General features: G+C 44.7%; 1 protein-coding gene across 3 annotated transcripts in view; it reads left to right on the forward strand.

Annotated features, from left to right (window-relative positions):
• LOC102375731 (pancreatic alpha-amylase) overlaps nt 1-25926 on the forward strand; it is a 34902-nt gene extending 8976 nt beyond the window's left edge. The window contains exons 1-11 of one of the 3 annotated variants that reach the window (XM_006032158.3): nt 13047-13115; nt 14487-14701; nt 15419-15565; nt 15793-15990; nt 17995-18225; nt 19097-19230; nt 19325-19447; nt 19534-19633; nt 19901-20022; nt 20147-20272; nt 25475-25926. In XM_006032158.3, the coding sequence (XP_006032220.1) occupies nt 14534-14701; nt 15419-15565; nt 15793-15990; nt 17995-18225; nt 19097-19230; nt 19325-19447; nt 19534-19633; nt 19901-20022; nt 20147-20272; nt 25475-25664 (1539 nt within the window). In that variant the 5' untranslated portion in view covers nt 13047-13115; nt 14487-14533 and the 3' untranslated portion in view covers nt 25665-25926. Of the gene's footprint in view, nt 1-13046; nt 13116-14486; nt 14702-15168; nt 15245-15418; nt 15566-15792; nt 15991-17994; nt 18226-19096; nt 19231-19324; nt 19448-19533; nt 19634-19900; nt 20023-20146; nt 20273-25474 lie in introns of those variants that run through there. The other 2 variants (XM_006032157.3, XM_025213830.1) reach the window with 2 other exon arrangements.
• The last annotated feature ends 1204 nt before the right edge of the window (nt 25927-27130 follow it).

A 27130-nucleotide genomic window follows, 5' to 3' on the forward strand; every position in this document is an offset into this window, starting at 1 on the left:
AGCCTCCCCAGACCTTGGATGTCTATGAAGGGTCCTGCCATGTGCTGCGCTTGGCTTTCCAGCACTGTTCTTTTACTATACTCTGCAAGGAGTTGGGAATGGTGTGGGGGTTGCTTTGCTTTCAGAGGTTGAGTTAGTGTGGGCAGGTCATCCAGGACTGGGATGGGGCTGCGATTTCAGGAGGGGTGTTGGGGGTTGCTTTGGGGGGTGGGGGGAGGTGCTACCTGGGACCAGAATCGGGCTGTGATTGCAGGAGCAGTGGTGGGTATTGCCCTGAGGGAGTCGGTACAGTGACAGTCTGCACTGTAAGACTCAAAATCACTCAGCACCCATGCACTTTCCCCAGAGATCAGATAAAGGGCAGGGTGGAAAAGTAGCACTTGCAAGTCTTTCCAGGTACACAACTTGGGAGTCACTGTGAAAGCAGGCCCAGATCAGCTGAAATAATTTAGGACTCTTGCCATCATATTAGTGCCTTGGACTGGAAGGGAAGGACTGAGGGAGAGGGGTAGTTTGGCAAGGGGGGCGTTTTCTTGTTCCTGCTGTACTGTACTCCCAGTACTGTAGTGATTCTCATAGATAACTGCATGTTATCTCCTGTCCCTGACCTCCATATCATCTCTGTACCTGGGCCTGTGGCGCTGCCAAGTGGGAGGGGCACCAAGCACCCATATTTGTACCTGTTTTTTACACCTTGCCTGCAGAGCTCAATAAATTCTTTTAGTGCCTTTCCATGAGTTTGGCGGGGGTGGAGGTTACCATCTCAGCATCACTGTTCTGGCTAGCTGGAAGAAGGCTCTGCTTCTCTCAGGACCTGAGCATGGCCCTGAAAGATAGGGCAGGGAGGTGTGAATTAGGAAGATTTATATTCCCATAGAATGGGAGAGAGGCTCCTAACTTCCCAAGGACAGGAGTCTGGCACCTGGGCTGTAGTTCAGGATGGGAGGGGAGGGAAAAGGGAGCTGACTGGTCTGTCCAGACCAGAAACCTCTTAAGCACTAAGGGACCTGGGGCCCTGTGCTGTGAATGCTCAGGGCAGAGTGATTCACCATCCCCCCCCCCAATGCCCCTCTACCCCTGCAAAGCTTTTAATGAAATATTCCTTCCTTTCAGGCAATGCTGACTAAGTGCAGCTGAGAAGGGACCAATTAGCAGCCTAATGACAGGATTACCAGCCTCCCAAGTGCAAATCAAGTTCAAGTTTCTGGGTATAATGCAGAACCCAACCTTCTGGTCCCACCGAGTCAGTGCATAGGGTCAGACTGTGGACCCTGCAATACTCTTATGCTTGAGTCCAGCCACGTGTCGGCTAGATATGGCACAGAGGGCCATGTCATCTAGCCTATGGGGCTCCCCACAGGTCCAGAACACTGCTAGTGCTTCCCTGCTGCCGAATTTCTGGACCCTTGGGGGCCCTGTTTGCTGAATGATGGTTCCACAGGCCAGCTGGGGGCTGAGCACCCCTGGGCTAAGCTGTCTCTCTTGATCATTCCTCTGAATAAAAATCTTTTTTCTGTCAGCCTGTCTTGCTGTTTTTCCCTCCCGAGAGAGAGAATGTCTAGTCATTCCTCAGATGGAATAAATCAGACTAGATGGACCTTGTTAGAAATAATCTCTTTAAAAAAAGATGAGGAGAGAGAAATTCATATCTCCGCCAAAAATCACAAATATTTTCAGTCCTGATCATTATATATTTATAAAAACACACACTTTCTGCCACTCGCATACAAGGTAAGTTGTTAAATTATCAAAATTATTGAATTGTCAAAGGGACAGTTTTCATAAGAGTCCAAGTCCTCCTCTTTTCTAATTTTTTTTTTTTTAAGTCTAACCTAAAATTCAATGTCTGTAAAGTTCTCTGGGTTTGTATTTCTTTCTGTGTATCTGGTTTAAGTTGAATGTAAAGGACGCCTGACCAATGTGCACATGCTCTTTTCTGCCATGGATGTGAGGTAGAAAAGGAACTCTGAGCATGGTTCTTCATGGTCCCAACCTGCTTTTTGCAGTATCAAACTGCTGAATACAACCTTCCAGGTAACTTGTCTCCTGCTGACTGGTAGAAAGGTAACTGAGGGAGCATTTTCACAGCATCATGGAAGTGGCATAAGGTGATGACATGGATAGCTGTCACCTCTCAGCCTTCTCTTGTGGAGGCTGAAGAGGTCCAGATCCCTCACTTTCTCCTCATAGGGTTTGTCCTGTAAGCCCCTAACCATATGAGTGGCCCTCCTCTGGACCCTCTCGAGTCTATCAACATCCTTCTTGAAGGACAGCACCCAAAACTGGATGCAGTACTCCAGCTGTGGTCTGACCAATGACGCATATAAGAGAAGTATCACCTCCTTTGATCTATTTGTCATGCTTCTGCTAATGCACGATAAAATGCAGTTAGCTTTGCTGATGATTTTGTCACGTTGATGACTTGTGTTCATCTTGGAGTCTACTATGACTCCAAGATCCCTTTCCACTTCTGTGCTGCTGAGAGGTCACTTCCCAGCCAGTAGATGTGCTGGATATTTTTGCACCCTAGGTGCAGCATTCTGCATTTGACCTTGTTGTACTGCATCCTATTGTGTCCTGCCCACTCTTCTAACCTGTCCAGGTCTGCCTGCTATCATTCCCTACCCTCCGGAGTGTGCACTTCACCCCACAATTTAGTATAGTCCAAAAACTTGGACAGAGTACACTTCACACCCACATCCAAGTCACTGATGAAGATATTGAAGAGTACAGGTCCAAGGACCGAAACCTGCGGGACCTCACTATCCACATCCTTCCAGGTCAATACTGACCCGTCTACTACCACTCTCTGGGAATTACCACTAAGTCAATTTGCCACCCACTGGACCGTGTAAACATCTACATCACAGCCTCTTAATTTTTTTATGAGAAAAGGATGAGATACTGTATCCAAGGCCTTGCTAAAGACCAAGAAAATGACATCCACCTCTACTCCTGTGTCTAAGCATTTTGTGACCCTGTCATAAAACAAAACCAGATTGATCAGGCATGATCTACCTGCTACGAATCCATGCTGGTGTTCCTGCTGCACTATTTTGCTTGCTGGACTCCCACAAATATTATCCTTCATAATTTTTTCAAAGACCTTTCCAAAGATGGAGGTGAGACTGACTGGCCTATAATTACTTGGATCCTCCTTCTTGAAAATAGGGACCACATTGGCCCTTTTCCAGTCCTCCGGGACCTGACTTGAGCTCCACGAGCTCTCAAACAGCTGTGCCAGTGGTTCTGCTATGACACTGGCCAATTCCTTCAGTACTCTCGGATGCAGCTCATCCGGGCCTGCTGCTCTGAACACATCCAATCCGTCCAAGTGACTCTGCACCAAGTCAGCATTGACAGTTGGTGGGCTGGTGCCCCTCTGATGCCCATCTAAGAACCCATTAGGAGGCTTATCTTGAGTCCTGTTCAGGAACAGTGAGGCAAAAAACTCATTGAATAGCTCAGCCTTGTCCCCCATCTCTGTCACTAAATTGCTCTTCCTTGTTCAGTAGGGGTCCTATGTTGCCCTGCACCTTCCTTTTACTCCCTGCATACCTAAAAAAAGAGTTTTTGTTGTCTTTAATTTGTGTTGCTAGCCTCAGCTCTAGTTGCTTTGGCTTTTCTAACTGCCTCCCTGCAAGTACGGGCCAAGTAGGTAAACTCCTCCTTGATAACTTCCCCCTGCTTCCACTGTCTGTATGCCTTCTTTTTTGCCCTTAGGGTCCCCTGGATTTCCCTGTTTGCCAAGGAAGTTTTTTGGCTCCTTTCCCCCTTTTCCCTCATACTGGGATAGTCTCCCTCTGCGCCCGAAGGATCATTTCCTTTAGGAACAATCACCCTGCCTGGACTCCCATCTCACCAATACTCTTATCCTGCAGTGCGTTATTGACTAGATTCCTAAGCACACTGAAGTTAGCCTTCCTAAAGTCAATCACTTCCATCCTACTAGTTATCTTATCCACCCTATGCTGTATGGTGAATTCAATTCGTTGGTGGTCACTGTCCCCAAGGTGACCATGAATCTGCAGCTCCCCTACCAGGTCCTCCCCCATAGCCAACGTCAAGTCCAGTAAGGCATTCCCTCTAGTGGGACCGTATACCTCTTGCATTAGGTGAAGGTCCTGCATGCAGGGTAAGAACCTATGTGAATGGTTGGATTTGGCTGACTGCTTCTCCCAGCAGATGTCAGGGTAGTTTAGGTCCCTCATGACAACCACATCCCTAGACTGTACGGCCTCTTGAGAGCTGCCTCAAGAATTCCAAGTCTAGCTTTTCCTCCTGGTGTGGTGGTCTGTAGCAGACCCCCACCACCAAGTCCCTTTCCCCACCACCTCCATGTATCCTAACCCACAATGCATCAATTTTCTTCTCCTCTGCTCCCATTTGGATTAGGGTAGATGTATAATGCTCCTTTACATAGAGAGCAACCCCCCCTCCTTTCTTCCCTACTCTGTCCCTTCTGTACAACCTATAGCCTTCAATGTGTACTGCCCAGTCATGGGTAGAGTCCCACCAGGTTTCTATTAGCCCCACTAATTTGAAGTTATTATCTGCAAGCAGAAGTGTGAGTTCTTCCTGCTTGTTCCCCATGCTCCTAGCATTAGTATAGAGGCACTTGAGCCCTCCAAATGGTGCCTTTGGTGCCCCCCCATTCTGATGCCCAAAGGGCCCCTTGGTACTTACCTGAGGTGTAGTGCTGCATGTCTTGCAGTTTGTAGGTTCTAGACTCTTTAGAGTTTCCTAGGTTCAGTGCATGAGATAAAGTGCATTCTCCTTGGCCTAATCATCCCTTGCTTTTCTGTAAAAGCTTCGGGTTAGGAAAAGCCAGCTTTTCTCCTAGGATTTTTATTGTGTGTGAATTGAAGTCCCCTAGGAAATGGCCTGAAACCCCTTAGATGCCAACATGGACTGATTGGGTTATTCTGGATTGAGTTACTCATTTCTCTGAGAATGGATTTCTAGAAACCCTTTCACAAGGATATTCTGAATCTGTCATTTGTGCTTGTATGGTGCATAACACAAAGTTTCCACTCAGAGGTGGATGCACATGACCCCAGTAGCATAAGTATTCACTCAAAAATGCCACTGCTAGCAACCTTTGTGATTCTTACATGAAAACAACAGAGAGATGATATGACTGTTCTTTGAAGCCCCACCTCCAAAAAGCATTCGTATTCCCTCGCTAACTCCAGTTTGAATCACTGCCTAAGAGCAACAGTGGAATAGGCTACTTAGGGAAGTTTGGTATCTCCATCGCCACCCACTCCCCACCCCCCGCCCCCTCCACACACACTCCTGCAGCACATGTATAAATGACCACTGAATCTGATGAGTATCTAGTGAACTTGAGTGAGTCATGCAAGGAGCAGGTGGCTTCTTGCTGTCTGCTTGGGCAGAGAGGTGCCTATCCTGCAATTCCATCTGCCTGCATGGTTGCCTTGGTTGATCTGGACCTGATTGACTCCACTAACCAGGAGCTATTGCTACAAGCCCTAATGGGAAGGACATATGACATTGAAATGACACTCACCATGATCCAACACTTTCAACTTGCATGTCTGAAATGAGCAGAAACTCCTTGACCTGACGAAAGGGAGCACTTTCACTGCAGACTGGCACTGTTGGCCAGCACAGTAATCATGCCAGGGTAGTCCAGAAGGCCTTCTCAGCAGTCCAGATCATGACATCCATGTGACTTTTTTGGCCATGCCCACAATCGTGCTAGGATTGCTGTGGCAGACAATGATGGCTTAAAGATCCTCATAGGGTGTGCCAAAGGTAAGATTAACACATTGGCTGCTGACTGTTTGCAATCCTTCTCTGCATCCTTACCTTGAGATTGTGCTGCTGTATTCCAGGCTCAGTGTTTTCCTTTAGTGACAAAAGGAAGAGTAAAGAACTGAATCATGGTCACATACATTTTTCCCTTGGGGGGGCCTTGTCTCCTTGGACCATCTGTGTGGATAAATCAGGGTTATAGAACAGAGAAGATTATTATCTGTCAGAGCTATTTCATTTGCTAGAAAAGTTGAAAGGTGTGGAGAGATTGACAGAAGAAAAGCGGAGAGTCTTTTGGTTAAGGTAACTGAATGCAGCCTTGGAGAACTGGATTCTATACCTGCTTCAGCCATGGAGTGTCTATATGATGTTGGGTAAGACACATAAAGCAAACTTTTCCCAGCTGGTGGCTGATTGTATGTTGCTCATATTCTGGGTACATGGCTTGAGACCTTACCATCAATTTGCAAATGTGATGAACACTCACAACCACTGCTTACGTCAGTAGGAACTGTACTTTGAACACATACAGTGCTATATGAATATTCTGAAATTGTTGTCCCAGATTAGCCATCCAAAAAGATGGTAGTAGGTCGGTCCTTCTTGTGCTTGCAGCAGTGGGACTTTGCTGGGCACAATATAATCCACATACAAAGCCTGGGAGGATTTCTATTGTCCACCTATTTGAATTGTGTTGGGGTGATATTGCTCTTGACTTTGAACACTATTTAAAATCTCAATTTAAAAATCTCTGTACCTGAGTTCTAATTTGTAAAATGGAGATAGCAGCAATTGCCACATTTTACAAGGAGTTTTGTAAAGGTTAATTACTTAATGTTTCAAATGCACCATAGAAACTCCCACAAAGTTAAAAATTTTATCTTCAGAATAGGGTTTGAATATCATGGAATAAACAAAGTTTGAGGCTTCGCACCAAACAATGAAGAGGAAATTAGTTCTGATATTTTCCAATTCTAACTCTTAAGGGCTTTTAGTTGCAAACTCAATGATATTACAGTAAAAGCTGTGTTAACTAGCATGAGCAGGGTAAGGGGGGTGCTGGGTATCTAAAAATTCTGGTTATCTGAGGAAGGGGTTTTCAACCTTTTTGAAAACCCCTGTGGAGCGGGGGGTGGGGTGGCGGGGGGAGGCGGGGAAATGGTTGGCAGCAGCTGCACACGGAGCGGTGACAACACAGGGTGGTGGGTGGCAGCGGTGGCCATGTGCAAGCTTTCCCACGACGTCTGGCCAGCCTGATGGAAATTCCAGTTAACAGAGTATTCTGAATAGTAGAATGCCAGTTAACACAGCTTTTACTGTATTAGAACACTAGCCAAAGTACCCGGCTTCACGTGGGTTGCAGTAATCAAATTTTAGTTTTATAAATAAAATATTTTCATTCTATCTTATTTCCCTCTAATAAAAAGCTGTGTGTATGTGTTTAGTTTTGTACCCTATTTTACTTGTGTGATACAGCTTGACACTGTGAGCTTTTGGTCATACCAAAAACCTATAAAAGTTGAACATTTGAATGTATTAAACAACTGAATTGTGAGGTAGAATTATTTATTTACTTTATAAGACTTTAGCATAGCACTGAGGATTTCACATCACATTTTTCTATCCCGGTTTATGACAGTGTTTGACACTTGTGCCAAGATGAAAAGGTTTTTGCCATTGCCAACTCTGGAACAACCAACATAGAGTTGGCCATAACAAAAGCATGGGCTTCACAGGTTGAGGCCAACAACTTGAGTGATTGTCCCTGTGCCTTATCTTTTCCTTGTTGATGAGATTCATTAATGCCTTCACTTTTTGTCGGAATACTCTTGCCAGCAAATCATGCCGATCCTGTGGTTTTTGGCCTGGCATCAATTCATTAGCCACTTCCACCCAAGCTGGGTTGCAGGTGAAGGTAATGAGATCAGCGCAGCCTTAGTTTCACACACGTCATGGCATCCTGAGTGCGCTGATGCATGTAGCAAGGCCCACCTGTGAAACTGGAAGGCAAGATGACCAACTGGCCAACATTGGCAGCATCTCCGTCGTTGTTCATGGCATCCCTGACGTGAACATAGTTTTCAACTCTGAGTTTCTCTTGGTTCATTCCAATGAATCTCAACCTTTCTGCTTCAATTTTGGCATACATGTCCACAGAAACTGGTGGAAGAGAACTTTGGATAGCAAGATGTGATTGAAACTTCTAGCTTGCAGCATCGTCCTGCAGGCATAAAAGTCCATGGCAGAAATCTTTTGAGTATGTTGGGTATGTTTGTCACAGTTCAAATGGTAGCTATCATCACTCTGCCAGAAAATTAGGGGATACTGAAGTGCATCATATGATCGGTGTGTCTCAGCAATTCTCTGGAGTGAGTTTGTTCCTGCGTTGCAACACAATGTCTCAATTGCCATGTTGTTCACCAGCCAGAATGACAGCCACTTCTGATGTTGTGGGTGCATTGAAGTGCCACTCATGCTCACCAGCTGGAGTTTCGTCTGCATGAATGACAACATTATACTCTGGAGTCATCTTCTCCATGGTATACTTGAAACTGTGAACATAGTTGTTTTCCTTGTGAAGCATGTCTTGCAACTGCAACACCATCTGCAGGTTGGTTTGAAATACATTGTTGCAACGCTGTTCAGCCTGCTTTGTATTGTCACCCATAAAGTAGATCTGCAGGAATTTGGGCTCTTCATTTGGGGGTGGCATCAGACTGCTAATCCAATGATAAACCTGGCCCTGCACTTTAAATGTGGGCATGTAGCCATATTCTCTGATGTCTTTTGTAGTGTCAAAAGGTGTCATTTGGAAGCATGAGTTATATCTTGTAATGTTGCTTTGGAAATGATGTGCATCTGGAGTGCTGCATGTCAACAATGTATGAAGGGGCTCAGGAGGATCATTCATTTGGGGCAGTTGAACCTTGCCACTGTTGCAGCATATCCCTGGAGCTTCTCCTTTCCATCTCATTGCAAGGAAGTGGCTGCAAGAAGTCGCCATTTAGCCAATTGCAACTAATGGGTTAGAACCGTAATTCAAGGCTGGATTGTAGAAGAATGCAGAGTTTTCTTTTTCCCTCCAAGGCCAGTTCCTGACTGCAGCCATTGCTGCTCTGTTTGCAAATTGCTGTGCAGGAGTTTCAGTTGCTCTGGATGCAGCCATTGCTGCTCTGTTTGTTTCTCGTCTTGCAACTTGCTGCTCTGGAGTCTCAGCTGCTCTGGCTGCAGCTTTTGCAAGTCAAATTTTGCCAAGTTTGCTTCTTGTAGCTTGCCTTATAGGGAATGCCTCTCACAACCCCCTAATCAGTCCCTGAGAAGGCCCAGTAGAGTTTTCTCCCTGGACCTTCTTTAAGCCTTCACTCCACCTGCAGGTACTCCCAGGTCCTGTTAACCAGTGCCAACCACAGCCCTTAGGGCAATACTCCTAAATGCAGAGCCTTCTCCTGCTGTACCGGTTAAACTTGGCCAGGAGCTTTGAGCTTTGCTAAAGAATGTTTTGCACATGCAAATTTGTTCTACTTCCTGGGGCTGACCTGTCACAGGGGGTTATGTAGTATAGATCAAAAAGAAAAAAAGCCAAATAAAAAAAATAGCACCCAGGTGCATGCCCCCAGGGCCCCCTTAGTATGCATGCAAAGTTTCAGGTTTCTAAGTATCATGGTCTTGGAGCTATGGCACTCGCATGCACGCACGCACGCCCTTTTATTAATATAGATAATATTTGTGTTAGAAATCTCTCTCTCTCTCTGTCTCTCTCTTTGTAGGGGTGTGTGTGTGTGTATACACACACACACACACACACACACAGGTTTCCCTTGCATTATGAGGGTTCTGTATGTGTGAATTTTCTCTGATGCGATAACCCTTTTTATACCAAAAATTCATTATAAAGTAAAAGCTCCGGTAACCGGCACCTTACAAGCCGGCATGCTGTGTTAACCAGCATGCCGGCTTGTAAGGTAAAGTAAAACCGAAAGTGCCCATTGTGGCACTTCTGGTTTCTCTGACCCTCCGTGTCCCGGGGCAAAGCAGCCTGCACTGCCGAGCCCCCATGGCCCAGGGGCATAACAGGCTGCGGGGGGGCCTGCCTCCCCCTGGATACAACGGGAGGAGCAGCAGCCCAAACAGGCAAGGATGCCTTTTCAGGCCACTCAATTAACTGGCATATTTTGTTATCTGGCATCCCCCATTCCCAGGGGATGCCAGATAACAGAGCTTTTACAATATGTGAGGTAAATTTACTCTTATGCAATCAGTGTGGTGGAAGCCCATAGTCAGCTGCTTTGTGTGGTGCACTGTGGGAGTGATACGCACCAAAATATAGTCTTCTGTGTGGATCTGTGTTCCTCTTTCGTTGTCTGCAACATGTATTTCTGTAGTTGCCATCCCTATTATGATAGTGCCCTGTGCTTGTGTGTACCATGTTGGTGAGTACCAAAATTGTCTTGTAAAAGTTGTAGAAATGGGTCTGGGGGTCAGTACAGTCAAGGTCTTGGAATGTATCCCTATTTGTTACATTGTAAAGTGGATTCCCTACATGTGAATTTGGCTTATGCACCATTTTCCAGGAACGTGTACAGCATAAAGCAAAGGAAACACACACACACACGTGTGAATTGTCCGTCAAGAATGACTGGGGTGGTGGGTGGGGATGGAGCGCCGCCACCCATCACCTCTGCTGCTACCTCCCAGAAGCAGGGGGTGGGGGCACAGAACCTTGCACATGGCCACTGCTGCCACCCACCACTCCGTGCTGCTGTTGCTCTTCATTCGACCACATCCCCTGCTGATGTCCAGCCCCATATCCCCCACTACCCATTCTGTGTCCGGCCCTGCACCACCCCTTCCCCTCACTCTGTGAATGGCCCTGCACTACCTCTCCCCCAAGAAGTGGCAGCAGCACAGGGTGGTGAGTGGCAGTGCTCTGTCCCCACCCGTCCTGCCCTTCATTCTTGATGGGCATTCTTGATGAAGCACTGGCTGGAGCCACACCCCACAGGGAGCCATGCCCTCCAAGAGCATTTCAGACAGACAGATGGACTGAGCCGTTAGATAGATAGATAGAGGTGTGTGTGTGTGTGTGTGTGTGTGTGTGTACACACACACCAAATTTTATGTTCGTGTACCCATGCATAAGTGAATGCAAGTACAGACTATCTCAGATGTTGTATCCTGTTACTCTTTCACAATATGACAGGCAATATGATAATCAATCAGCTCCTCTCTTTCTTTGCTTGACTTTCCTTTACTAGCACTAAAGTATCACTTTTCTGTCTAGGCCTCATCAGGGAGCATAACCATAATCCAATCAAAATTGTCCAAGTTGTAGGTCTCCCCTCAAGCTGAGGAAAGAATGGAACCTGGATCAACCACTTATTGGGAAAATGTTCTAACCACAAGGCTGTTATATAAAATGTAGGGGAGACAGTACACAGTACAGTACCCTCACCATTAAAAGAAAATGACCATGACATCATTTTGTGAGGACCCTAAACCTGTCTCTGCCAGCTATGCTTAGGGAATGCCTACTAGACTGTGCCAGTGAGGCGACTTAAGCATTCTTCTGCCTTACGTTTGGATCTCAGTCATGTTTAGGTATGCAATGGCTTTGAGATGAGCAGATTAGGGTGGGCACAGAAGTACAGTGCCAGATCTCTAGGGAGCCTAAAGACAAATAGAGAAATGTCTCCAGGGTGAGGCAGCAACTGTTCAGTAATTTTATAGAAATCTCAATTCAGCCTAAAGGCCTGGCCATACAGTACTTTTAACCTTGCATAATTTACATGAGTTTTATAAACCAGTGAAAAGTATAGTAGCATCTGGAACAACCAGCCAATTATCCAGAATAGAGGCTTGCGATTAGGTGTTGGTACAACACTAAACGGTAATTAGCCATGTTAGTCTGAAGTCAGGCAGAAGGCAGGGTAGAGGTGCAATTTATAGACTAACAGAATCAGAGAGATGCATAAACTTTTGTAAGCAAGAGCTCACTTGATCGCATCTGATGAAGTAAGCTTTTGCTCATGAAAGTTTATTCATCTCTGAATCAGTTTCTCTATAACAGGGATGTCAAAATATGGCCCATGGCTGGATCCAGCTCATGGAGCTATGTGATCTGGCCTGTGGGTCACTGGATTGGTCCTGACCCAACACATTGCATGGGAGGTGAGGGTGGGATCCAGGATCCATTGGTCCTGGGGCTCACTGTGCCCATGGCACATGGGCTGGCTTTGGCACTGCATGCGGTGAATCAACTGGCCCTGTGCCACAGGAACTCCACAGGGGCTTGGCCTCAGTCTGGCCCACAGACTAGTTCAGGGATGCTTATCTGGCCTGCAGGACCAGATGAATTTGACATTCCTAGTCTATAAGATGCACCTCTATCCTGTCTTCTAGATGACAAGGATAAGGTAATAGCTTACAGCAAAATCTTCTACATTGGCCAAGAAAATACTTGAAGTTTACATCACTTTTAATCTTATAATACAACCACCATACTGGATAATTGCGTAGTGTGAAATGCCTGCTCTGTGCATGTCCTTTCCATAGCATCTGATGAAGTGAGTTCTTGCTCATGAAAGCATCTTTAATTCAGTTAGTCTACAAGGTACATCTCTACCCTGCCTTCCACCTGACTTTAGACTAACTCAGCTATCTATGTCCTATCAATATTGAGTTTATGTAGTTTTATTATTCTGTGTGGCAGTGGGAGACAGCTGCCTGTAATAGTTCATTAGAAAAAAGGCACTGAGGTCTGTATTTCAATGAGGGGGCTGAAGATGATAGGTTTCATCTTCAGCCCCCTCACTGAGATACAGACCTCAGTGCCTTCTTCCCTTGCTTATTCTGAGGTAAAATCTTATCTTTGCTAGGATTTTACCAGAGACTGTATCTTATAACATATTTCTATTCGTAATGCCTATTTTTTTGCAGTTCTTTCCTTTTTTGTTTCCTTGTGACAAGGTATTTAGCAGAATTCTCAGTTTCATTGGAATCTGACAGGCTATGCCATGAGTGCTCCTGCTATGGCATTTTACTTTCAACCTCTGGGCTGTCAGTCTTATTACTTGCACCACTTCAGCCCTAATTTTTTGCAAGGAAGACTTAAAATTTGTCTCTGAGATTCATGAATTATATGACAGCTGTCTCTGCAGTATAACTGCAGCTGATATGCACTGCTACTTCCTTTATTGTTCTTTGTTCTTTCCACTTAGGATAAAACTGGCTCTCTTTCTGAAAAGTGACATCTTTTTTCAAACACAAAGTATGGGATTACAGCAGAGGTTCTGGATGGAATTATGTGGTCTGTGTTATGCAGATGATCAGACAAGGTGATCAAAAGGAACCCTTTTGTCCTTGAATTCTTTGAATTCATAGTTCCCTTTATATGTCAGGAAGATATCAGCTAGGTAGTCAATATTTACCAAAGTCACTTTGAACTCTTTCTTTTGGTTCTAACAAATTATTCTTACCTCATAAATAAGGAAAAAATAATAATGAATTTAAGGTCTATAGCCTATACCCAATATCAATTTTGCGGCATTCAATGCTACCAAATAATAAAGCAATTTCTTCAAGTTACTCGTAAAACATTTTTAAGGATGCAAGATATCCCCAGTGCTTCCCTGGGGCAGTGCAGTTTGCATTTTCACTGGCATAATCTGTCATGGAGAGAGACAAAACTGGAATATTAATGATTCCTCATATCCTCTAAGGCTGAAGTGTAGCTAGGCATATTCTAATTCATATTTCTGATTTTGAACCAGGATAAATCTTCTGTGGGAAACGCTGAATTTAGGACATAATCCAGCCCTATGCTTTGCACAGGTTGAGGTTGCAAATGAACTAGTGTATACAGTCACACACTTTCCCAAAGACCTCTGAAAAATCTGTTTCCACTAGGTGCAGACAGACGAGCAGCTTTCCATTGTAACTCATGGCGCTTTGCAAGAAACATAATGAGTTATAACTATCCCCAGGACCCAACAGAACTTTGCTGCTGGGTCCCAGGGGCTGGGGAATCCAGCTGCTGGCTGCAAGCCTACAGCCAGTCTCTCCTAGCCCCCCCCCCCCTCCTCGGCCCGTTTTAAAAATGGAAGAGGGGAAACGGTGCAGAGGGAACTTGTTCTGGGGGTTCCCCAGCTGGTGCTGGAGGGCGGGGTGGGTGGATTAAACCCATCTCAGAGGCTCCAATCCACTTGCCCCATCCTCTAACATTGGCTGAAAAAAACCCAGACCAAATGCCCTCTGCTCCTTTTCCTCTCTCCCATTCTGAAAAGAGTGCTGGGGCTGGAAGGTGGCACAGATGCTAGTTACTGAGAGTGTTCCATTTTGGAGCATGGTTATAATTTTCGTGGGATTGGGCCCTTCAGATTTTTTTGAATCGGGTCCTTTTAAAGTGCTCTGCAGCCATGCACTTCTGTATGGTCATGGCTGTAGAGAGATGTCAGGGGCCAGATCAAGTGAAAATTGTCACTTCTGTCTGTGCCTACTGTTACTAAAACACAATTGCAATAGAGAGCTCCAATTTGTGTAACAGTTATCATTAAAATGTATGTCTTTGTGAAAATATGTGATATCTTCAGCCTGAGCAATACAAATAAACTAGAAGAAATGACAGCTGGCCAATTAAACAACAACATGGAAAAATAACCAGTTGTGTGAAATATGCAAGCTGCAATGTGAACTGTGCCCTCTTGCAGGTCTATAAATATCTAGAGAGCAGAGCACAGCTCCTCCTGAGATCACTATGAAGATCCTTCTTGTGCTTGCAGCTGTGGGACTTTGCTGGGCACAGTACAATCCACATACAAAGCCTGGGAGGACTTCTATTGTCCACCTATTTGAATGGCGCTGGGCTGATATCGCTCTTGAATGTGAACGCTATTTAGCACCTAATGGATTCGGTGGAGTTCAGGTATGTAGCCTTACATTAGTATGAAGTAAACTTGCTTCATGGTTGGCAGAAATTTAAGATCAAAATATCCAGCTTACAAAGGGCATGCAGGAAGTTGAATGTATGTTGAAATGAGCAATAGAAGTAGTAGTAGATGCTGATAAATAACATTTTGAAATCTTAAATTTTACTTAACTTTGTTGTGGGTTATCCACAAAAGTAAATATTTTCTGCTACATATTGCTGAATTTGAATGACCCCTGTAGTAATTTTATTTACTACAATTTTATTTTTTTTAAAGTCTTTATTTACTGTTGTCTCACATGCATTATTTCTTCAGCCAGCTGCATAAATACTCATTTTTATCAGGGTGTAATCCCATTATCATCCCAATTTTAAAAATAATATTTTAATTTTTTTCAGCCTTCTAGTATATATTTGCCATAGGAAAGCAGTCCCATACAGCCTTGGATACCTTTTGAGAGGAAGCCAGCTTCTTTAAATTCTTCTGAGTCTAATTTGCATTGAGGATCCTGAGCACCTTCTGGATCAGGTGCTATGATGGTAAAACAGAGATTTGTCTGGATACTGATCTCACGCTTAAGGAAAGCAAGAGTAAAATGGGTGTGATACATATGTATTTGTGCTATTTATGTGTTGTGAAGCACTGAGCACCACTTCTGTAAGTGAGCAAACAAGCAATTAATAACTTATCAAGTGGCATAATTTCATTCACAGATATCTCCTCCAAGTGAAAATATTATAATTACTAACCCTTGGAGACCCTGGTGGGAAAGATACCAACCAGTCAGCTACAAGCTGTGCACACGATCTGGTAATGAGGATGAATTTCGAAACATGGTGACCAGATGCAACAATGTTGGAGTAAGTGCCTTTAAGTTCCTCCAATTTAAAATTAAATATGGCAAGAAATAATTACTTTAAGGTGAGAGGAGTTGCCTGCCCCATTCCTCTATCTCTACCTGAAAGGAGTAGAAAAGGAGTTTTCAAAGGAGTTGAAAAATATGAGGGACTATTAATGGGGGAATGGTTCAGGTTGTCATTTCAGTACCCTATATAAAGCAAACTAAAATGCAAGCATTGCTGTTTAGGTTCATATTTATGTGGATGCTGTAGTCAACCACATGTGCGGAGCTGGTGCTGGCTCTGGCAATGGAGGTACTTGTGGAAGCTACTTCAATGCACAGACTGAAGATTTTCCTGCTGTGCCATTTTCAGGCTGGGATTTTAATGATGGCAAATGTAAAACTGGAAGTGGAGAAATTGAAAATTACAATGATCCTTATCAGGTACAAACGCATATTGATTGTTTAAAGAAAAGTGTTGTTGCCTTATCTGTTTGTACTTTGTGCCCCTTCTTTATTGCCTTTAGCTGTGGAGGATACATTAAGTTTTTTTCCATAATTCTAAATGTATGAAGATAGAAGACAGTCATTTTTTTTCATATACTTAAGCTAGGCATATAAACAAACATGTTATTGAATAAATTCCAGGGTCCTGATTGCAGTTAGTGATCATAAGCTAAGCAGAGCAAATGTAGATGGCAATAACTATTGATAGCAGAAGTGAAGAGTGCTGCAGGTGGTGTTGCCAGTGAGTCAGTGAATCACACTTTTTCTTGCGTTATTGGATGTGTAAGGTCTATAGCCAAAATCTTTGATTTCTGGTGATAATAACATTTTCTATAGCCCAAGTTTTAGCAGTCTTTTCACATAATCTTTTCCAAATTACACAGTGGAGCTCCTCTTCCTAAATTTTCATGGTAGTTACATTTAGTTATTTATATGTATTTTTTATTAAATGTATATGTTGCCCTTCCCAAAAAGCCTCAGGGTGGTTTACAATTAAAGACAAAGATGGGGCAAAAAGGAACAGACTACCATATTAAAATAAGAGGGTACAACAAAGCAAACTTCCTCTCTAAAGTGCACAAAATTCAGATGCAGTCCACTCCTTTCTCTTCCCCTGCCTCTGACCAAAGAGGGCATTTCCCACTTTCCCAACCCAGTCTCACTCCCCCACCCACATTCAATACCTTAGTAAAAAGAAAACCAAAATCCTGCCTCCCATCCCCGACTCACACCCAGGGAAGTCCCCCCACTTCTTACTGCTTCCCCAAGCCATATGTCTCTCTCTCAAATGGGGCTGTAGCTATCTCCAAAACCTACTGATCCTCTCTTCTGATCATGGAAATGAAGGGCTCCTATACACATGCAGAGAGTCTGCTCTGATGCACTCTAATTGATTAATCAAGTCTGCTGGAGTGTGGTAACTACCATGCTGCAGCAGATTTTGGTGTCATGTGTATCAGCATCCCCACACTGAAAAATGGTGGAAGGGCACCTCAAAGCTCGTTCGATGAGCTTTAGTTCAAAGCACCCTGCCACCATTTTTCAGTGCAGGGATGCTGATACATGTGAGGCTCTGGGCACAGAGCTTGGCTCTCAGAGGCCATGTGGGGCTTGCAGTAGTGGTAGCATTCTCCTCACTACAAGGCCCACACCTTACAAGGCTTGCAGTGGTGGCAGTGTTCCCTCCTCTGCAAGCCCTACAGCTAATAATATAGCCCCTGCTGCGAGCTTCTCAGCCAAAGATGCTGCCCGTGTTACAAGCCCCACAGCTGATGAGGCTTGCCGTGGTGGCAGTATTCTCCCTGCTGCCAGACCTGTAGCTGGTAAGACTCACAGCAGGGGCAGCACTGGGAACACTGCTGCCACTGCAAGCTTTGTCAGCTGCAGGGCTGGCAGGAGGTAGTACTCCCTGTGGCTGGGAGCTCCTCAGTTGATGGGGCTCCTAGCCACAGGGGCACACTTGGCTACTTGTTCAATTAATAGCATGATTAGAACAAGCCAGAAAGTTATTACATGTTTTTGTGGAATAATTTGCAGGGTATTACTTGTTTTATCACACCATTAATTGGTTGACTGTGTAGCTGGCCTGCAAGTTAAGGATTGACTAAGTGTAACATGTAGAGGGGGCTTCCAAAAAGGTAAAAGAATACAATCAAACATCCCTTTCCTGTCTCTGTCCGCACTGAAGAGCAATGAGAAAAGGTGCTGACATTTTTGTATTTTCTGCCCTAAACTAAAAGAACAATACATTACAGTGTATGTTTCAGAGTTTTGACTTTCAGGGAATTCTATTCCAAATGGTTTTATCTTGTGGATTTCGCATGTACAATAAAATATTTTTGAATTTATGGATATAATGACAGATTTCTGTGTAATAATATGAATGAGTAACACTTTAGCAAATATTTAAAACAGCCCTAATGTCTAGGCTTTTTAAAACAGGTCCGTGACTGCCGCTTGGTTAGTCTTCTTGATCTTGCTCTGGAGAAAGACTATGTGCGCTCGAAAATTGCTGAATACATGAACTACCTTATTGATATTGGTGTAGCAGGCTTCAGAATTGATGCCTCCAAACATATGTGGCCTGGGGACATGAAGGCATTTTTAGACAAACTGAAAAATCTAAATACTCAATGGTTTTCTTCAGGATCAAAACCTTTTATTTATCAGGAGGTAAGCTAATTTTCTAAAGTTCAATATGAAGAGAAATGGGTTCTTCTACATAAATATAAATAAGGTGCGGACTCAAACTTGCAAAGCATAAGGTGCTGAACACTGTTTTCAGAACAAAATCTTATCTGAATTGATGCAAGGTTTTAGGGGTAAGTGTTCAGATCTCCAGTTTTACCTGATCATCAGTTTGGCCATACAAATTAGTTCTTCTGTTCTGAAATCAAGTAAGTGTGGAAGCCCCTGGGTTTTCTGCCTAAAAATACTTGTGTAGTCACTCTGAACTGGCACCAGTGATCGCACAAAGTGCAAGGAATTGGAGAATCAGAAAAAAAGATATTCCGTGTGGATATGGGGAGTTAAAAATCAAACATTCACATTAGGATGTTGATATAGGATAATTAGAATTTGAAGACTGAAGATTCTTTCAGAATATTTAGAGAAATATTCATGGTTTAAATATGCACATGGCTATGGGATTTTATTCTGAGGAGCAAACAGAAAGAGCATAAAAACAATTTTGTTTTCTTTTGCCCCTGAGCAAATAGTAAGTGCATTTTTCAAGTTTCAAGAGCAGATTTTTTTCTTCCTTTTCTATTTTTTACAAGCAAGAACTAATAATTATCAATAGCAAAAGTAATTGTTTAAATTTTAAAGCACTCGGCCATATCACACTCAAAGTCCAGGACATATGAAATGAAAAAGGTGCTTATTGGCATTATTGGATTGAATTTTGGTTGCTTTAGGTAGCAGAAATAAATGTTTAGTATCAAATAATCTATGTTCTATCTCTCTTACCTTGTTTTGAAATATTTAGTGTGCAACTCTTTAAGAGTAAACTGGAACATGGTAATGGATGTCTTAATTCAACCAGGTAATTGACTTAGGTGGAGAACCAATCAAAAGCAGCGAGTACTTTGGAAATGGCCGAGTGACTGAATTCAAATATAGTGCAAAACTGGGGACAGTCATACGGAAATGGAATGGAGAAAAGATGGCTTATTTAAGGTAAAAAAAAAAAAATCTTTTACTCTAATCAGTACATTACAGCTTGCATAAATGATTATTTTCAAAGGATCTAACTCTTCCATTGTTTGCTTAGGAACTGGGGAGAAGGCTGGGGACTTATGCCTTCTGATAAAGCACTTGTCTTTGTGGATAATCATGACAACCAGAGAGGACATGGTGCAGGTGGAGCCTCTGTTTTAACTTTCTGGGATCCCAGGTAAAGGTCATCTGTGCGAACCTATCTTTCTTTTCTTTGCTTCCTATTCCTTATTCTCATTTCATTTTTTTTATTTTTCACTTCAGACAATATAAAATGGCAACGGGCTTCATGCTTGCCCATCCTTATGGATTTACACGTGTGATGTCAAGTTTTTGGTGGCCCAGAGATTTCCAGAATGGAAAGGTAGGTTTCTATCGTTTGGAAATAAATCGAGTAGAATAAAATGGACCCCTGTGTGGAGGGACAGTACAGGACCTACACCCCACTTACATTCCATGAAAGGCCTTAGGACAGGATTAGAACTTGAGTGATTGTTGAGCCTTGCATTTCCTCTGTGTATGGGAATGAATTTTATTCTGAATGTTACAGCTGGCCTTACCACCCTTTCTAGCTGCCACCCACCATCCCCAGCAGATTAATTCAGTGTTCTATTTTTATGTTTAACAAAAGGATATTAATGATTGGGTGGGACCACCAAGCTTTGAGGACGGAACAACCAAACCTGTTACAGTTAATCCAGATACCACTTGTGGAAATGGCTGGGTCTGTGAACACAGATGGCGCCAAATACGGTAGGACACAGTAAAGAGAAATTAAATTACAGGTGATATAGTTTCCGTTATGTTTTTTACCAGATGGTGGAAGTGGGGATGGGGATATTTTAATGATGGTCAAGCTCACACATTTCTTTTTCAGGAACATGGTTATTTTCCGAAATGTGGTTGATGGCCAGCCTTTCTCGAACTGGTGGGACAATAATAGCAATCAAGTGGCCTTTGGACGTGGAAATAAAGGATTCATTGTCTTCAATAATGATGACTGGTAAGTAGATGAGGTGAAGTGGTTGAGAAGCAAGGTTATCCCCTGGCCATTAGAACCATCCAATAGTATCTACTACAACATTGTAATGGGGCCACTCATGATTCTTACCTGGTGTAAAAGAGAACTTCTGCATGATCAGGGTTGAAATAATGGGAAGGTCTGACATAGATGGATGTAGGGATAGGTCATAAAATAAACTGACTGAGAGCTGTGACAGGCATTGCATTTCTTGCAATCTGTGTGAGAGTTACATGACTGGTCAGAGATTTGTTGAAGCAGTTTGTTAGAGGAAAAAAATGTCAGATCCTCTGCAAAATGGCAGGTCATCTTTGGGGTTCTGTGAAAATGTTGTTGTCTTGGCAGTTGCAGTAATGTCTGAGAGACCCACAGTCCGCTGATCTCATTCCCACCCCCCTCCACAAGAGGGAGGGATGGAGGGAGACTAGCTGGCTCTCTAATTTTTCACTTAGCAGTGACACGCTCCCTGTCTGATCTTACTGGGTCTTAGGCTGCCTGTGAGAAGGGAGCTTTAAAAGCCATCCTGTAAGCATTTCTCACAGGTAGCCCCAGACCTGGCAGGACCATGCAGGGGGACTGGAGAATCCAGCATCCAGTGGCAGTCTGTGACCCTGGGCTGTCTGCGTGCTGGGAACTCTGATGGGCATGCAAGTGTCCCAGAACCAGGGGGCACCCATTCCACCAGTACTCCCTGGTCCCAGGCTTCATATGGGCCAGAAACTTTAAAGGGTGCTTTCCTCAATCAGCTGTTGCCATTGCAGGAGCAGTTGATCAGGCAAGCCTATCATTAAATTTGTCTGGCTCACTGAAAGGCTCCTGTAGGGGTGGGGAGAGCTAAAGAGCAGATCCCTATTGCCCCCTGGCTAGAGGGTGTGCCTTTGTGGATATTTTGTCACCCTCCAGGCAGGAAGCTGTTCACATGAACCTGCTTATAGTGTTCAATATTGCTTATAGTGCGCAATAATAAAAATAATATTGTCAGAGGCCTGAGAGTTATACAGCTGATGCTGGAAAGGTTAGTGGGAGGAGAGAGTCCTGAGCTTGGGTCAGGTTTGCTGTAAAGGTCTGGGGTGGGTCAAGATTCCCAGACTGGATTTCTTCAGAAAAGCGATTAGCAACCTTTCCTGAACTTGTGCTGGAATGACTTAGATCAGGTCAGAGATGGGCAGGAACTAGCACCCAGGCATTGCTACCCAGTCTCCCCCGTCCTGCGTGGCAGAAGTGTTCACTGCTGCTGCTTTTCCCTGATGTGGCACGGGGAAGCTTCCTGTCACCGCCACTTCACCCCACCATGGCACTCCAGAAGCTCCCCTGCCACTGAATGCTGCCAAAGTCCTGGCTCTTCACATTGGATCCAGTTGTTCCTCAGGCCAGATCCAGCCCATGTAAACTGCCCAACTCTGCTTTAGGGGAATAACATGGAGACAGCCTTTGCATTGGTCTGTGCCATTCAACAAATAATTATAACTGTTGTGTGTCAACTTAAAACACTTCAATTAAATACATACCTGCCTAAGTAGGCTGGATCATTCCCTCTCCCTCCTTCCCACCACCCCCCAATAAGGCCTTCTGCCTCTCTGGACAGAGATCACAAAGACCCTACTAGAGTACCATTAGGACTCTAGGCTGTGATAAGCTCTGTGTTGTTCTTAGCTTTTTTTTGTTGGAAGTGCAGAAACAGGCCTGGGAAAACAGTCCTTAAGGAGAAGTCTTAAAGTCACTACTTTGACAGAAGAGAACTGGTCTGAAATTTCAGAAGAGGTGATTCAAAGAGATTATTTAGTATTAATATTAGATAACAGAATTTGAGTGTTAATAATTGGTTTATTATTGGAAAAGGCAAAAGTAAAGAAGATAATGAGGATCTAAACCGTAAAAGTGTGAAGTGCATATCAGAGTGAATTATCACAGCTAGTAAATGTCATGAGCTGCTCTGTTCAAGTTGTTTCTGTTATTTCTGTGGACCTAAATCTGCCCTCATACATAAATTCATAGATGTACAATTCCTTTGGGCTTTAAGTGTAAAGTATACCTGTGATCAGGATGTATTTTCAGGAACTAAGTACAACTATCTTGTGATGAGTAGATGGGGAACTCCCTGCCTTAGGGCATGCTTACACATTACAGGCAGCACATGCTAACCTTAAGGAATGTTAGGTTCTTGTTAAAATTAGTGTGCGCTGCAAGCAACTGCTTGCTCAGGGTTAAAACCGTCTAACTTACACAGCTCTGACCTACCACTAGGGGTCTGGATAGGAGCTGACAAGCTGCTCTGTGCCTGTTCTGTTCAGTTCTCTAGTGGCGGCATACACAACACGCACATGCACAATGCACACACGCACACACACACGTGCGCACACACAGTATGCACACACACAAGCACCACTTCCCCCCTCCCCCCACGCGCTCACACACACCCATCCCAATTTGCCTTTGGAGACTGAGCAGCACACCCAGAGACCTTATGGGTGGATGACATGGACAACTGCTCAGGGGCCCATTGTCAGGGGGTGCTACAAGCGCACGTGCACACACACACACACACACACACACACACACACACACACACACACACACACGTGTGAGCTTCCCACGTTCACAACAGAGCTCTATCCTCCTGCCTTGCCCCACAGTGGACAATCCCCACCCCCAGGCAGGAGTGGTACCCCACCCAACCTGCCCCCAGCCTCCATCCACTGCTCAGGAGGAGCCCAGCCAGGCATGTATGGGTGGGGTGGTACCTGCTCCAGTCTGCCTGTCTTGTTCCTGCACAGCAGCAGTGGTGTCTACCTGTCTGCACCATGCCCTTGTCAGCCTGCTTCTACCTCTGCCTGTAGTAGCAATACCAACTTAGGGAAGTGCCAAAATGCAAGTTTACCCAATGTGCAATTTTCTATAAGGCTATCCCTGAGCACACCTGGGCTAGGTACAGACATTACACATAAACTGGTTTGAGTGATTAGAAACTGATTTAAACCTGTAGCAGAACAGATATTCAGTGCACATAAATCAGTTTGAAAATGGCTAAAACTGGTTTGAAATAAACCTGGTTGAATGTAGTATCAGACTTAACTGATTTGTCTCAAACTGGTTTATGCAATGTCTGTCCCAGACCCCTTGCTTGTTTAAGATAAACCAGAGTCCCCCAGAATCCCAGCATGCTCTCTGGGCTCAGCAGGGCTCTCTGCTCCACAGCACAGCTGGCCCCTCCCCTCTGCTCACTGGCTGCAGTTCTGGCAGAGACTTGCAGGCACAACAATGTGTGCCTGGTTTCCTTTTGCTTCTCCCCTCCCCTCCCTATTCTCTGCTAAGCAGGGATCCCCCCCCGTCTCCTCTGCTTTACACAGATACTTCAGCATTAGCTAGCAGGTCACATGCTGGCTATGGTCCAGTTCATGCTGTGGCAAACAGCAATGTTGGCTTAGGGCTTTTTGGAGCTAATCAAAGCTCAGCTGGTAATGTTCTTCTGTTCCTTCTTTGTTTAAGAAAAGAACTAAGGATAGAGGCTGTTTGTTTTCTAATGGGGTGATAAATGTTGACAACAGAGCTGATAAATGCTCTGTTATCATGGAAAGGGGGGAAACCTCTCTCTAATCCTGCTGGGGCCTGGCCACACCGCCTCAGCTCAGCTCTCTGGAAGGGAAGGGGGGCTGCTCTAGTGTCCCCTGGCTTCTAGACTGAACCACTGCAGGTATGTACCTTCATTTCTGGGATGTCTGTGCACTTACAAAGTGATTCAGCCTAGCCAGGTTAGACTAAACTGCAAAGATTGAATCAGTTCAGGCTCAGGCTTTTTGAATGTCTGTCCCTAGTCCTGGGGTAGAGGAGGCAGCAGCAGCAATGGGAAGCCTATCCTGATTGGGATGGGTGCCACAGAGCCTGGGAGCATGCAGGGAGTACCTCCATTGCTGTTGCTAGTGGTGGTGGCAGCCAGAGGTGCATGCACATACATTCTCCACTATTGCCCCTTGTGTGGCAATAGGGGAGCTTCCTGCATGTTCCTAAACTCTGAACAGCCCTGTGCACTCAGGGACAGTGACCCTCGCACTGTCTGCTGCTTGGTGGCCAAAGGGAAGTCTGGAAATGGGGTATGTATGTGCTCGGGGGAATGTGTCCTGGGGCTCTGGGGGATGCATGCACATGTCCCACCAGCTCCCCCTGCAGCCAGGCAGTTCCCCATCCCACTTCTTTCCTCTCCTACTTCTCCTACATGATCCCATTGAGCCGCCCTGCAGCTCCCTGCTTCCCTCACTCACCAGCCTGCCACTCCACTGTCTGGGCTGTTACGGAGGTCAGAAGGGGGGCATCATGCCCAGGAAGACAGCTAGTCCACCTGGGAACAGTGCCTTCTGGGATATTGGCAGATCACAAATTGGTTCTTTCACCTCTGTGGACCATTAGAAGTTAAGCAAAATTGAGCTGCCTAGAACAGTTCAAAGATAACCCTCACCTCAAGTAGCAAAGTTTTAAGATGTCTAGAGGGCACTTAGCACTCATTAATGATGTTGAACTTGCAAATGTTCAAGTTTTAAATGCCCTTAACATGAGCTAATTGTAATGTGTAATCTCACCTTCACTCATGTTGAGCAATCAAAACATTTAAATGTTCTGCAAGATGGGGCTATGTGATGTTCCTGTGACACTGTCTGATCCCTTTGCATTAGTAATTATCATACTCAGTGCCATAGCAATGAAGTTTGGCGCCTGGGGCAAAGCCCACGGCTGCAGCCTGCCCTTGCCCCATGCACAGATCCAGGAGGCACATGCCTCCCCATGCTTGCCTGGGAAGTATATGCAGTGGCAGAAGCTGCCCTTCCCCTGTCCCCACACCCACCCAAACAAGCTGCTCATGGCTCTGTCCCACACCCATCTCTGGCTGGGCAATGCCTGTTGGTGTCCCTTTGCTTCGGTGCCCAGGGCAGTCGCCCCACTCCCCTCCCCACCCTTGCTATGACACTGATCACACTGTTTTTGAGTAGATTTATCAGTGCAGATTCAGGAAGCTTTTAGCTGCCACCAAGGGTGAAACACCAAATGAAGTAATATAATCCAAATCTCTTGCATTGTCACGCTATCCCAAGGGCTGAAGTCTAGAATAACAGTCAAAGCTCTTTATTAAAAATGAACTATATGTTCTGATGCCTGAAAAACTCATTCATTACATTTAAATCTTTTTTTTAATAGGTACATGAATATCAATTTGAACACTGGCCTTCCTGCTGGAACTTACTGTGATGTTATTTCTGGGCAAAAGGAAGGGAACCACTGTACTGGAATACAAGTGCACATTGGTGCTGATGGAGTTGCTAATTTCCAAATTAGCAACCAGGCTGAAGATCCATTCATTGCAATTCATGTAGATGCTAAATTGTAATTCAAATTAGATGCATTTCTTCTCTTGGTTATGTACTTGTTCCTTTATCTTTTCTGCATTACACAATGATCCTTTACATTTTTTTGGTAGAGATTCTATTTAATCAGAGCAAAAATATATTGCTTTAAAAAAAATGTTATTTTAATGACATAAATTGCAACTTCTGCACTGTCAGCAGATAATAACTAACAATAAGGCTAATGTATGTTCTTTTGAGGTAGTAGAAAAGCTATAGGAAGGAAAGGAAAAGAAAATGGACAACAATTTTGTGAATAAATTAATTTAATTTTTTTGCTATTATCAAAGATGATGTGCACACCTTATTAAATATATTTCCATTTGTTTAAAATAAAACACATTTTTCTTCCCTATAGTACATCATATTAACAAATATGTTAATACGATGTCATAGGGATAACGGAGACCTGGTGGGACTCCACCCATGACTGGACCACGGGGATAGATGGCTATACCCTGTACAGGAGGGATCGTGTAGAGAAAAGGGGCGGGGGGGTAGCTCTCGAGGTTAAGGAAAACTACACATCCCTGCAAGCTGATATTGGCGACCAGGGTGGACGGCTGGAGACCCTCTGGGTTAAAATCCGTGGGGAACACGGCACAGGGGACACAATGGTGGGAGTCTATTACAGACCTCCCACCCAAAGTCCTGAGCTTGACCAGGAGTTTGCCCAGGAACTGGCTGAGGCAGCTTGCTCCAGGACCATGGTTGTCATGGGTGACTTCAATTACCCAGACATCTCGTGGGAGGATCGCTCAGCAAAATCTGAGCGGTCGCAGAGCTTCCACTCGTGCGTGGATGACCTCTACCTGACTCAAGAAGTCCATGGGCCAACAAGAGGCAAAGTGCTGCTCGACCTGGTACTGGCTACTGGGGATGACCTAGTCGGCAACCTAGTGATCGATGGGAAGCTGGGTGACAGCGACCACGAGCTGATCACCTTCACCATCCGCCGAAAAGCTGGCAAGTCGGTCAGCAACACGCAAGTCCTTGACTTCAGGAAAGCCGACTTTGACAAGCTCAGGAGGCTTGTCAGTGAGGCCCTAAGGGACCGTGACCACAGGGAGAGGGGAGTTCAAGAGGAGTGGTTGCTCCTCAAGGGAGCGATCCTCAATGCACAAACTAAGTCTATTCCATCTCGGAGGAAAGGCAGCAAGAGGGCACAGCAGCCCCCCTGGCTCTCCAGGGACCTAGCAGATCTCCTGAGGCTAAAAAGAAAGGCCTACAAAGGATGGAGGATGGGAGTCACCTCCAAGGAGGATTATTCTGCACTGGTCCGGTCCTGTAGGGAGCAGACCAGGAAAGCCAAGGCTGCAACTGAACTCCAGCTAGCTTTGAGCATCAAGGACAATAAGAAGTCCTTTTTCAGATATGTGGGGAGCCGGAGGAAAAGCAGAGGCAACATTGGACCCCTGCTGAGCCAGATGGGGCAACTGACAACTGACGC

This window comes from Alligator sinensis, unplaced genomic scaffold (genome assembly GCF_000455745.1).
Source record: "Alligator sinensis unplaced genomic scaffold, ASM45574v1 scaffold329_1, whole genome shotgun sequence".
NCBI classification, from domain to species: domain Eukaryota; kingdom Metazoa; phylum Chordata; order Crocodylia; family Alligatoridae; genus Alligator; species Alligator sinensis.